General features: G+C 48.0%; 1 protein-coding gene and 1 long non-coding RNA gene across 20 annotated transcripts in view; one reads left to right on the forward strand and one right to left on the reverse strand.

Annotated features, from left to right (window-relative positions):
• LOC118309831 overlaps positions 1 to 3,353 on the forward strand; it is a 37,835-nt gene extending 34,482 nt beyond the window's left edge. For 13 of the 19 annotated variants that reach the window (XR_007030881.1, XR_007030887.1, XR_007030884.1 and 10 more), the window contains one exon: positions 390 to 3,351. This is a non-coding gene — a long non-coding RNA (uncharacterized LOC118309831). Of the gene's footprint in view, positions 1 to 389 lie in introns of all 19 variants that reach the window. The other 6 variants (XR_004793619.2, XR_007030886.1, XR_007030883.1 and 3 more) reach the window with 1 other exon arrangement.
• A 1,467-nt stretch (positions 3,354 to 4,820) lies between these two features.
• gdf5 (growth differentiation factor 5) lies at positions 4,821 to 12,555 on the reverse strand. Its single transcript, XM_035632619.2, has 2 exons — positions 10,085 to 12,555; positions 4,821 to 6,454 (listed from the first exon to the last, which is right to left on the reverse strand). The coding sequence occupies exons 1-2, from the start codon at positions 10,962 to 10,964 to the stop codon at positions 5,463 to 5,465; spliced, it is 1,872 nt and encodes a 623-aa protein (XP_035488512.2). The 5' UTR covers positions 10,965 to 12,555; the 3' UTR covers positions 4,821 to 5,462.
• Positions 12,556 to 13,820: the final 1,265 nt, after the last annotated feature.

Genomic DNA, 13,820 nt, shown 5'->3' on the forward strand with positions numbered 1-13,820 from the left:
TACCCGCGAGCGGGGAAACACAATAGCCCTCTTCAGCCGGGCTCTTGATCCTGTCCACTTGGATTCCGCCTGACACTTTTGCCACAATTCCCGGCCACAAACAGCGACGAGGAAACCCGAAACCTGTAAACAATCCGTGTTTCTGCTTTACGACGGATTTCTGGGCCGGAGGAGGCGAACCGCCGAGTTCACTAAAACATAATCTGATTACGGGCTCCGCGGGCCAAAGGCCGGAGAGAATGGGGGCCGGGGGGGGGCCCGGGGGGGGTTGGCACGGGGCCAGTCGACATTTCCAAGGCAGTCTTGTTGAACATTACACTGTTTTGAGATGTTTTCTTTATCGGAGCGCTGCTCTAATGAGCTGGGTTTTCTTTTTTTCTGGGGCACAGATCCGTTGTCGCGGTTGAAATACCTGCAGATGGAGGAGGGAGAGCGTCCGCCGGGGGAAGGACAGCGGCATCGGAGCGAAGGGGGAGAAAGATGCTGCGATGTTGATACAGAGCCACGACATTATTCGAGGAGGAAGGAGGAGACATGGATACGGCTCAAAGAAACGTACTGTACTGTACAACTGTGCGACAGGAGGCTGCTGATGCTTCTTTTCATCATCATCACCATGAATGTTGCCCAATCTTAACCAAGCAGTAAAGTGAGGCGACGTTATCCCGCGTAAGATGCTGCATGTTAAATAAAGCCGACAAACGTGGTATTGAGCCAGGAGCAGAGGTGACGGCCGCTCGCTCAGAGCTTCAGCTTTTATTGCCGAACTTCCTGTTCAGGGCAGACGGGCCGCTGCAGTGACTCGCCATCGGAAAGTCATGAGCCGGGTTGTGGTTTGAAGGGATTTGTGTTGTGTTGTCAAAAATGTACAACCAAGGAGTAGATTTAGACCTAAATCTAACCCAACTTTGACCATGGCGATCAGAGGGAGCGCAACAAGTCTGGTATGTGTATTGAATTCTGTTGACGTTCTTAAACAAGCTGTGAGGTTTTACGAGTCAACAGGCGTCCACGCCATTGTGTTTCTCCTTCGACAATCAAAAAACGAAAACCATACAGTGAATTTGATTTCCCAAGCACGTTTCATTTCCTGTCAAGCCAACATGCTTGTACGCCGTCATGAGTCATGGGGAATATCAGTCACCATAAATCAAACACGGGGATTTAAATCAGCTATTTGTATAATCCTGCTGCGCCTGTATCTCGGATGGGGATAATGTGTGGAAATGTGTGATGATTAAAGCCAGGCCGCTCGCTCGCTCTGTGGGGAATACCGTTTCCCAAAGTCCATTTAACAACAAACTACTCGATCCCTCCTTCGACCGGGCTGCGGTAGCACAGAGGACTTAGACTTGACAGAGAGCCTGGAGCTCATGGTGAAGGTTGAGATGTATACATACATGTATATATATATATATATACATACATACATACATACATATATGTATGTGTGTGTGTGTGTATATGTATATATATATGTATATATATGTGTGTGTATGTATATATATATGTATATATACACACATATATATATATATGTGTGTGTGTATATATACACATACATACATACACACAAAACAAACTACTACTACCCCTTTTCTGTTAAGGCCCTTCTTCTTTCAAAGTCATTATCCTGGTTCTTATCTTACTGATTATTCTAATAATTTCTGAATGTTTTTTGTTTATTTAATTCATTTGCAGCCCCTTTGCTCTTATATTGCCATCCCCCAATTTGTGGACCCTATTGGATCATCACTGTCGCGCTGAAACCTCGAATGTTCCTATTTTCCAAATTTTTAATATTGTTTTTTAAGTAATGCTATTGGTAAACCCTTTAGGTCTGTGTCTTGGTTTCCCAATTTCTTTTATCTAGTGAAAAGTGTTAACAAAAGCTTGTTTCCTGTGGCGCTTTTGGTTCACGGCCAACCGCGACGTTTCGGTAGCTTTTCAGGTGAAAAGAAATATAATTCATTAATTTTCAATAGCAGCTTGTTGTTGTTGTTTTTTTTTAAAGTTGGTCTCAGGTTTAAAAACACAAACAGAATTCCTCTTATCTGTAACGGCCATTTGTTGCTAAATTTGGTTCTGTCAGGTCTGAGAGAATGGGTTCCTTCCCGCCATCGGAAAAGAATGAGCTGATTGTTAACCGACACACAAATCACAGCCGCCATAAATCACACGTCTTTACACAAACATTTTTGTTTCATTTGATTCAGTGGCGTGAGAAAAAACAAGACGCAGATCTGAAAGTTAACATCTCCAGACGTGATCATTCAAAAAGTGCTCTTTTTAAAAAAAAAATTTAGGTGGTACACCTCCAGGACAATTACACTGTGGTGTTTTCAAAGTCACCTTGTTTGCTGTGAAGAAATGGTTAAAAGACATTTCTCTGAATAGCTTTGATATTCCCAAGAATAGAGTCTGTCTTAATACTAATGTAAAATGTCCTCAAAGTATCTCATATATATATATATAGATATATATATATCTATATATATATATATATATATATGAGACATATATAGATATGAGACATATCTATATCTATCTATCTATCTATATATAGATATGTTTTTATATGAACTCCAGTCCTGCTCAGCCTCTCCTTCTGCCTCGGCCTTGTCAGTTCAGGTTTTCAGAGAGTCGGGGGATCGGGGGGGTCAATACCACTGGCATGCCTCAGCTTTGATTAAAGGAAATGCTCACATCACTCCGTCTCCAAGAGAAACAAGCCGTTGGCTCTGAGCAGATGGCTTCGACCAATGGCTGCAGGGCTCTTTTACGAGGGGGCGGGCCGACAGGTGCGTTCGCTGGTTGACTGCGTGAAGCGCTCTGTTGTGTTCGTCACATAGCAACAATGAAGGTGCAGCCGTCAGATTCTGTCGGGTTGTTCAGGCTCTTCCCTCAGATCCGGTGATGCTGACAAGTGAAGACAGAGGTTCTCAAACTGGGGGATCGGGGTCCCGGAACAGGGACGCGAGGTTGTGTCAAGTGGGTCATGACTTCAGTTGTTTTGCTTCCGTACCATGTTTTCTTACAGACTAAAATACAAATGCCTTAAATACACATTTAGGTTTTTATTTTACTTCACTTTTGTCTGTATCGGTAGATTTGAATTTCAATGCAATTCTTTCAGGGGCTGTTTTCTGTAGATTCCTCATCCACTGAGACAGAAATCACTTCAGCGCTAACATTCAACAGACGCTCCGGTTTTGTTCCTGTCAATCTTCTGAAGGTTTTTTACTGTGCGGCTTGTATATGTATCATTCACAGCCTGATATATAGAACATTTTTATTACCAAAAACATGTTGACAATAAATTTTCTTTATGGCCGATGTCAGTATTGTCTGATTTAAGGAGTGATGAAAGAGACATCCAAAAGCTCCACAGTAAAATAAAATTCTGCAACATGAATATTGAACCTGGACATATCCAATGTTCATGTTTCAGTTCAGCAAATGTATGAAAATTCACATATCTAATTATTTGAACACAACATCGTCTTGACTACGTTATCAAAGAGCCAATAATTTGCTGCTAACATTAGATTAACCTTGTTCCCCGTCACCAGCTCTGACCATTGATTGTATCTAAAGATGGACGACACGTCTCCACTTCCTCACGTTGTAAAAAAAGTGCTAATATATCTCGGAAACGGTTGCCCACATCTTGTTTTTTGGACGTAACCTTTTATTTAATTTGTGTTAATTTATTTAACGTCTACTTTGATTCCTTAGTTTGGTCCATGTCCCATCTGCTGACACGGGGGGGGGGCGGGGTTTATGAGCTACACTGCAGCCAGCCACCAGGGGGCGATCCACATGTTTTGGCTTCACTTTCAGGGAGCTGTCATGTGGTCCATCTTTATATGGGTCTGACTTAGCTACCTTGGCTAACGTAGCTTGTGATTATACTGTTGTTCAGCCACACCTGGTTTCTCCTCTGCTGGCTTCTCATAGGATAAGGAGGAACGGATATGGAACTGATTGGTTGATTGGTTCCTCAGGTCGGGTGACGTATGAAACTCTGTCTGTCTGACTCGTCATGGATTCGTTGCAGTTCCAAGGAAGAAATCACGTTGACTGATTATTTCACTTGTGATGTGTCTTGTATCATAACACAAGGGCACGTGAACATTAAACACTGCTTTTTGGTTCGAGGAGTGATTTTATCGCTGACACTTTTTTAATATTGATACATTATACATTGATATCAGCCTCAGTGTTTAGTGTTCACTCCTCTGTAGCCGGATCAGAGCTGGAGTCATGCTAATGCAAACAGAACATTTCCTGCTGCCGAGTTTGTTCTGCTGCACCATGAACACACACACACACACACACTCACACTGCAGCTGCTCGGTGAATCAGACCACCTCGTGTTACCGCGGTAACCAAAGGATTCATCAAATCAGGCAGGCCTTAAAGTCTTACGGTTTTGCAATTTGAACTGAGATACAGAAAACACCATGTAGATCCAAGTACCCCGGGTGAAATTTTATTAATAACAGAGAGAAATGCATTCTTTGCTACCTGCGAACTCGTCTTCCTCACGTAACTCTGCGGCAGTTAATTAAATCGGCCAGAGAAACGCCCAACGTTCCAAATCAAACACAGTCATTCTTGAGTCAAATTGTGATTTGGCATCTGCAAAAGTTTCACAAATTCCTTGGATAGTTCAGTCTACACAGCCGACGGGCAAAGGTCCGGACCGATAGGAGTTTGGAGCTCAGTCAATTAGACGGGGTTTTTTTTTCCTTCTTTTTTTTTTTTTATTGAAAAGTATTTTATGCAACTTTCCCACATTTGGAGCAGGTCAGATCAGCACTTCATCACTGGGCTTTATTTACACATGAGACATTCTTCACATGCTTCGTAAGAAAGGTCTTGGATAAGGCGTACGGACGTCTCCTCGTCGTACACGTGAACGGGCGAAGGCACAACGGCAGGTAAGTGCTAGAAAAGGGCATTCTTGGAGTATAATCAACTAAGGTTTCAATAGCATTTCTGTTACACACAAACTTTGTACACAGACACACAGTAGATACAAATCTGAAGAGGATTTTTTTTTTTTTTTTTTTTTAAATACAACAGAACGGGCAGAAAAAGATCCGTCAAGCTTGAGAGATGTCATCAGATCAGAGCGGCGTCTCTGCTGTTTGGTCTCCGATGCGCCAACAACATTACACACATGCTCCAGTCCGTGGGTGTCGGAGAGCATCACCTCCGCGACTCTTATCTCCCTCTGTTTAGTCTCTAACGGTGTCCAACAGTCTTTGGTATGCAGCCTGATAGACCACTTGAGAGTGAAGAATCGTGTCTGTTGCAGAGCAGCTGAGTTCAGTCACAGTCAGCTGGAATAACAACTCCCTCCTTGCTCAAGCGCCGATCTCAACAAATGTGTCGCTCCACCGAGTGAAGGACAGGAAGCGTCTCTCCCCTTCTTCCCCTCTCGCCGTGCTTTGCTACCTGCAGCCACACGCCTCCACCACCATGTCTTCGTACTGCTTGTACACGACGTTGTTGGACGAGTCGATGTAGAGTATGCTGATCGGGGTGAGTCGCGTCGGCACGCAGCAGGTGGGCGGCGCCGACTCCGGGTCCATGGAGTTGATCAGGGTCTGTATGATGGCGTGGTTGGTCGGCTCCAGGTGCGAGCGGATGGGGAAGTCGCAGGCGCCGTCGCAGTGGAACGCGTTGTACTCCAGCGGCGCGATGATCCAGTCGTCCCAGCCCATCTCCTTGAAGTTGACGTGGAGGTGTTTCCGATTGCAGCGCGGCCTCGCCTTCACTGCCTGGTGCTGGGGGACGGCCTGCGGCTGCTGCAGGGGCTTCTTGGCCCCCCTCGCGGCAGGAGCGCGCCGCATTCGCCTCTGGGTGAACAGGTACTCGTAGACGGTTTTGTTGTCGTGGCCCGACCGCGCTTTGATCTCGTTGTAGAAAAGGTCTCGCTTCTTGCTTTTGCCAAATGCCAAGAAGAAGGCCTTTTCCTTGTTGGTCCGGCCGACCCGGGCGAAGCCCAGAGTGCGCAAGTCCACGGGCCGGCCGCCTCTGTGCTCCAGGGCGTCCAGTTCAAAGCACAGCTGCTGGGAGTGGTGCTGCTGCTGGCTTTTGAAACCCTTGAAGACTTTCCATATGTCAAACACTTCCCATCTGCTGCCAAATCCGCCGACCAGATCCTCAACGGTCTTCGTCTGGAGCAGAGAGGCCTTTTGTTTACCTGAAGCGCAGGTGTACAGCCTCAGGCACGGGGACGAGCCGCCGCCTCCTCCTCCTCCTCCTCCACCCGCTTCTCCTCCTCTTCCTCCGTCTGCAGCCGCAGATCCCATTGAGGCTCTGCGGGGGTCAGACAGGCGCTTCCTCAGGATGCGCAGCTCGGCCCCCAGGAGCCCGTCTCGTTCCAGGGAGCTGACGTTGAAGTGATACCTCTGCCTTCTCAACTGGGGCCCGCGCTCATCTGAGAGGGAAGACAGAGGAACAAAGGCCAAGACAAAGAAATGTGAGTCAAGCACACAGAGACGTAAGATCTCTCGCGTACACACACGTATAAGAAGTGCAGGTGCAAACATGACGGGGGGGGAATCAAGGCCGAGCACGTTCAGGGGAACAGATGTAAATGCACATGTGGGCGCACAGACAAACACAAAGGCAGACATGAAAAACATTGTATATTAATCAGGAAGTCAATGAAGAGAAAATTAATCGGCAACTATTTTGATAATCAAACAATCACATTTTCTGGGTCAAGCTTTAAAAATGGGAGAATTTGATGCTTCAGATGATTTGTGAGACATCAGAATGCATCGCATCGGGCTTGAGCAACATTTTCTGTTATTTTCCAGTCAATTAATAACAATATCTGCATATTTCCTTACGGCATGCTAACGTCGCTTCTGCAGGTGGTTTCAAACAAGCTCACATACAAACACCTGCGATACTTGTTTGACTAACGAACCCTGACCTTTACCATCACAACTAAAGGCCTGACCCAACCCAGAACCTCATTCTAACTCAAATCCTAGAAACAACTCTAAACCCCCAAAAAAACAAAACAATTTCTACCTGTGGGGGTCTCAAATTATGTCCCCACAGTGACATATTCAGAATGACGTCCCCACTAGGAGGTGCGCGCACACACACACACATACACACACACACACATACACACACACACACACACACACACACACACACACACACACACACACCAACCTCTATCCAAAACTTCAGCATGCACTCAAGGTACATTAGAACCAGGCCGGGGGAATCATAACAGACTATAAACAGGTTTGTTATTATGAACCAGCAGTTATTCAGTTCAAACAGCCTCCTGTTTACCAGCCATGACAACACACACACAAACCCACACGCACACACACACACACACACACACACACACAGTCTTAGTGTTAAGAGTCTTTTAGGGTGCAAGTGAGAAAATCAACATCTGAGTGAAGAGAACAGGTAGCTGTGCTAATGCTAATGCTAGGTGAGGAGGAACAACAATAGACTGTAAATAAAGATGGCCGACAGGACGGCTCCCAAAAGTGAGGCCAAATCTCCAGGATCGCCCCCTGGTGGGCCACAAAATGTTTACATTCCAAAGAAATACGTACATAACAAACACGACAACACTGATACTACTGACGGAAATTAGACTAAAAATACTTTTTTAGTGTTTGTTGACAAGTCTTGCGAAAAAAATGACGGGTAACTTCTACGTTGGCAGCAGTATAAAGAAATGCAGGCACCACCTCCACTTATGACCCATGTGTTTAAAGTGACACTACCGATGTGTGACACGAGAAAAAAGGTTTCATCGGCGGACGTTGAAGCAACGTGTCAAATGAGAAGATATAAGGACAGAGAGAGAAAAAAGGAAAGGAAGCAAGAAAAAGGGGGGAAGTGAGTGAACGTGAACGAGTGGGGGGGGAAGAGATGTGTCAGGCCATCAGTTACACCTTCAACATGCGGAGGAGGTCACCGGCGATTTGCAGAGGACACGCTGAACAAATAAAGCCCAAATTAAAAGTACATTAAGTGCTTGAAATGTAAACCTTTAGCGGAGCTAGAAACATTAAACTCTGGTCATTTAAACATTGTTTTAAACAGTTTTACACCGTAAGGATAACATTACACAGGGGGGGCCGCCCTACTTGTGGTCGCGAGGAGTGTTTATTTACCCTCCTGAGGCCGTGAAGCAGCAGCGCTGCCAACGAATGACCAGATGGCTAGAAGCACACACACACACACACACACACACACACACACACAGACTCTCTCTCACACACACACACACACACACTTACAGAAACAAAAATTTAACAGCACACACACACAAATAAATACATAAGTATCTATAAATACACATAATGTACACAGGCGTGTAACTTAACGCTCCCGAAAACTTGGTGTCAAATCCAAACCTTTTCTTTCTGTCGTGAAATACCGAAGCAAACGTCCAGATTGAACAGTTTAATTGTTTTTTAAAATGTAGTTATCAGGACGGTGTGACGTGTACGTGACATTACCAAACGACACCACAGCCGTTATTGGTAAATACACAATGGTGCACGACCGGAAGAGCATGAATAAACTGTTTCTGTAAATTATGACGGTAATAAAGAAAGTCGCTTAAAATTTTGGGGAAATATTCATAATCACGTGAGTGTTACATGTTCAGACCAACACCTCTCACTCTCACGTCGGGACCATGGACCAAATGAAGCCAAAGTTTCTCAGATGGCGCTGCCATCTTGTGCTTTTGACGCCGTTTGGAGCCAGAGTCTGTGCAGTAGAGCGATCGCGGCGTGCAGCCACGGTATCGAGGCCCCACCCATACGCACACCTCGACCAATCGCGAGTCGGTGTCAGCTGTCAATCATGACGTCTCAGCCCCGTTTTTATTGCATCAACTTACGAATTAAAACCGAACCCGTCAGAAACGTTGACACTACATCAGCGCGTGACCTGATGTTTAACTCATCTGGATCGCCCCCTGGTGGCAGGATGCCGTATAAGTCATAAACCCCGCCCACCTGCATGCTGTTGGATGGGACATGGACCAAACTAAAAAAATCAAAGTACACGCTAAGCAAATGTTTACAAAGATGTTCATGTTTCTGATAAGATTGTTTGTAATTAGTCATTTAACGCTCTTATGGACATAATCCCAAAAAAGATATTCAATCGATTTGTTTTAGACCAATTTCGAGAGTGATGAAGTGTAAAAATGCAAAAACTTGAAGTTGTGGTATATAAGTAGGAACCATTCCAGAAAACAGTCCCCCTGTGCTAAGCTATGCTAACCAGCTGATGAGTCTGACACCGATCTGCGCGTCTCACTCCAGAGAGCAGATCCCTAAACATGCTCCACATGCCGGTGACATTTTGACATTTCGCTCGCGGCAGCTTCCGACATCGGCTTTGAAGTCGGCTCCAGCGCAGCTATGAGCAACAGAGTCGGCTCTTTTCCCATCATCCCCTCTGTGTAGACGAGCCCCCTCCAGATGCTCTTATACCTCACGAACCCCTGCACACAGACATGTCCACATTTGGACAATGCACACTTGCCCCATGGCACCGCCCTCCTCTGGTAATCTCCAGACTGTGGTGTTTGACCTCCACGCCCCCCCTCACCAGTCTCTCCTTCCCCTGGATCCTTCCCCTGCTCCTTTTGAGTCCAACTCTTCTGTCAGTGTTCCTGCTAATCCCTCAGCTACAGCAGCTTCTCTGCTACAGTGACTAAAGTACATACACTTCAAATGAAATCAATGAGCAAAGTTGATGTTGACCCAAGAAAAAAAGTGTCAACAGTCATCAGGTGCAACAGCTCATCACAGACCCTCTCCAGGCCTGTCATGCTGCCAAATGTCAAGGGGAAGTTGGGTTTATTCAGATCTGTCACTTTGTAGAAATAACAGATTTTGTTAAGAGGAAGTTTTCATTCAGAATCAGCCAGAGCAGACAGAACTCAGGATACGTCTTAGAAACACAACCACGTGTATAATTCAAGGATTCCACATATAAGGAGGGACGCGAGAAAGGGGGATTTGGAGGGGACGGTCGTCGGAGGTCGTGTTCATACCTTGTCCCTTGTCCACGAAGCTGGTGATGGTGTTCGCCAGGCCCGCCTCGTGCAGAGCGCTGCCGTTGGGCTCCCCGCTGGAGAGCGACCAGTACAGCGACAGCATGTAGTCGTGAGGGGTCACCAGCGGCTGCTTGTGAAGCATCTCCCGCTCGCTCAGCTTCAGGGTCTTGTAGCCGGGTCCCCGCTGCAGCGCCGCCGCCGCAGCCGCGTTCTGCAGCTGCGGCGGCGGTTCGTGCGGCTGCTTTGGCACAAAAGCGGCTCTTTGGGGAGGCCCGGCGCGCACTGGCGCGCCTGCTCTCGCCGCGCTTGGAGCTGCTTTGCCAAAGTTTCTCGCCGGTGAACCACCGCCTCCACCTCCACCTCCACCTCCAACGTCCGCAGCCTTGACTCCTTTCGCCGCTGCATGCGCGCTAAAAGCCGCCGGAGTGTGCGCCCTGGTGCGAGCGTCCCCGCCGGGCAGCCAGGAGCGCGCAGCCTCTTTGCGCCCCAGGCTCACTGTTCTGTCGCGCTGCTGCTGCTGCTGCAGCTGCAGCTGCGCGCGGTGCGCCGGCACGGCCCCGCTGCGCAGAGGCGAGGACGAGGACGCGGCAGTAACTGCGCTCTTAACCACAGCAGTCTCGGCCTTGATCAACGGCGGACCCGCGCGGATACGCGTGAGCCTCGCCGGAACAACCGGTGAGGGTCTCCACGTCCCGGCACCGGGTGCGGACGCGCCGGTTCCTCCCCCGCCGCCCGCCGCGCTCTCCGCTGCCTCTCCAAGCCGGTGTCGGCTGTGGTGCTCGGTCGCTCTGGTCCGGCCGAGCGAACCGAGGACGGGCCGCAGGTAGATGAGAGTCCAGCAGCTCAGCAGGAGACAAAGACGCGTCACAACTTTCATCCTAAAGCCCCGACTGTGCCTTTTGCCAAGCCGTCATCGTAATAAAGCCCGGTCTGCTCGGAAATCCCACTGGACCTGTTCGCTTGAGGAGAAGGAGAAGAGGCCGCCGTCCTGCTCGCTCCCAGTCTCTCATCCTCTGAGGCTCCGCTGCGCGCTGCCGCAGGGGGGATGGATGAGACGCGCCGGCCCCGTCTGAAACGGCCCGTGGACACGTGCGCGGCTGCAAAAGCAAAGATGTGGACCGTAACCGAGTTTTACGTCGAGTCGAAGAAACAAATCCCGCGAACCGTCACTCTCCCATCCGTCGTGTGCAAGAACCATAGTGCTGGAGGAGGAAATCCTGCCTGGCGACGAGAAGGAGCCGAGATCCGAGGAGAGGCTGCGGAGAGGAGGGGGGGGGGGGGGGGGAGGAGGACGCGCGTTAAACTCTCCACGGCTCCATTCTGCTGCACGTCTCCCAAGAAACTTCTTTAAATCCCACTTCTCTTTCCAAGAGAGGCAAGAATGGCGTAATGCCGCTGCCCCCGTTCTTTCTTCTCTCTCTCTCCTCTCTCTCTCTCTCTCTCTCTCTCTCTTTCCCCTCAAAGTTTGAACTCCGTCCAGTGAAAATATTTCACTCACACACCAACCTGCAGGTGCTCGCAAAAAAAAAAAAGAAAGGGGGGGAAAAAAAAAAATCCTCCCCAACAAACCTGAGCGGAGGAATTGGAAACGGAATTCCAGAGAGCTGTTTTAATTACCCCGTGATGTCATCCTGTCCGGAGTCATTTAACAGCAATATTTCTTCACCAATCTTCCTCCCTCTTTCCACCGGTGACTCACTCGACTTGTTGCACCCACCAAATACAAAGCTGCCCCCCCCCAACACACACACACACACACACATACACACTCACACACACACGCACACACACACACACAAAGAAAAGAGAGGGAGAGTAAAGAAAAACTTTGCACCTAGCCTTTTTTCTGGCCTTTTTACTTTCTCTAAACAAAAGAAATAAGGGTGTCTCTTTCTCTCTCTCTTTCTCACACACACACACACACACACACACACACACACACACACACACACATTCATATAGACACACCTGGAATTGTGGAAATCTCTCATTAGATTATCAATGAAAAGGTTCATTCAAAACCCAATAAGAGAATCCTTGATCTTGGATTAAAGATCCTGTTTACAGGTTATGTAAATAGCTCAATGGACGTTCCGATCGTCAGCCATGTTCTGTCCACCTCTGTGACATCAGACGGCTCGACAGCCATGCGGATGCGTGGATTTCTTTCCGATTCGTTTTGTACATTCGCGGGCTCCAGATGATGAATCTCTGCTTCTCATCCAGCGCCATCGTCAGGTCAAAGTTTTCACTGCGACAACTAATGACAGCATCTTCATCATCATCCTCAAATGCACTTGCACGGTGTTTTGTACCTAATCGTCATAACGGAAATGGTAAGCAGCTGTTTAGAGCTCTGATGTCACAGACACACAGACAGGTGAGCCTTGATGTCACAGACAAGTGAGATCTGATGTCACAGACAGGTGAGCTATGATGTCACAGACAGGTGAGCTATGATGTCACAGACAGGTGAGCTATGATGTCACACAGGTGAGATCTGATGTCACAGACAGGTGAGCTATGATTTCACAGACAGGTGAGCTCTGATGTCACACAGGTGAGATCTGATGTCACAGACAGGTGAGCTCTGATGTCACACAGGTGAGATCTGATGTCACGGACACAGACAGGTGAACTCTGATGTCACACACAGGTGAGCTCTGATGTCACAGACAGGTGAACTCTGATGTCACACACAGGTGAGCTCTGATGTCACACACAGGTGAGCTCTGATGTCACACACAGGTGAGCTCTGATGTCACACACAGGTGAGCTCTGATGTCACAGACAGGTGAGATCTGATGTCACAGACAGGTGAGATCTGATGCCACAGACACAGACAGGTAAGCTCTGATGTGACAGACACACAAAGGTGAGCTCTGATGTCACAGACAGATGAGATCTGATGTCACAGACACAGACAGGTGGGCTCTGATGTCACAGACAGGTGAGATCTGATGTCACAGACACACAAAGGTGAGCTCTGATGTCACAGACAGTCGAGATCTGATGTCACAGACACACAAAGGTGAGCCCTGATGTCACAGACAGGTGAGCTCTAATGTCACACAGGTGAGCTCTGATGTCACAGACAGGTGAGATCTGATGTCACAGACAGGTGAGATCTGATGTCACAGACAGGTGAGCTCTGATGTCACACACAGGTGAGCTCTGATGTCACACACAGGTGAGCTCTGATGTCACACACAGGTGAGCTCTGATGTCACAGACAGGTGAGCTCTGATGTCACAGACAGGTGAACTCTGATGTCACACACAGGTGAGCTCTGATGTCACAGACAGGTGAGCTCTGATGTCACACACAGGTGAGCTCTGATGTCACAGAGAGGTGAGCTCTGATGTCACACACAGGTGAGCTCTGATGTCACAGACAGGTGAGATTTGATGTCACAGACACAAGTAGGTGAGCTCTGATATCACACACAGGTGAGCTCTGATGTCACAGACAGGTGAGATCTGATGTCACAGACAGGTGAGATCTGATGCCACAGACACAGACAGGTAAGCTCTGATGTGACAGACACACAAAGGTGAGCTCTGATGTCACAGACAGATGAGATCTGATGTCACAGACACAGACAGGTGGGCTCTGATGTCACAGACAGGTGAGATCTGATGTCACAGACACACAAAGGTGAGCTCTGATGTCACAGACAGTCGAGATCTGATGTCACAGACACACAAAGGTGAGCCCTGATGTCACAGACAGG

Source organism: Scophthalmus maximus, chromosome 6 (genome assembly GCF_022379125.1).
Source record: "Scophthalmus maximus strain ysfricsl-2021 chromosome 6, ASM2237912v1, whole genome shotgun sequence".
Taxonomy (NCBI): Eukaryota; Metazoa; Chordata; class Actinopteri; order Pleuronectiformes; family Scophthalmidae; genus Scophthalmus; species Scophthalmus maximus.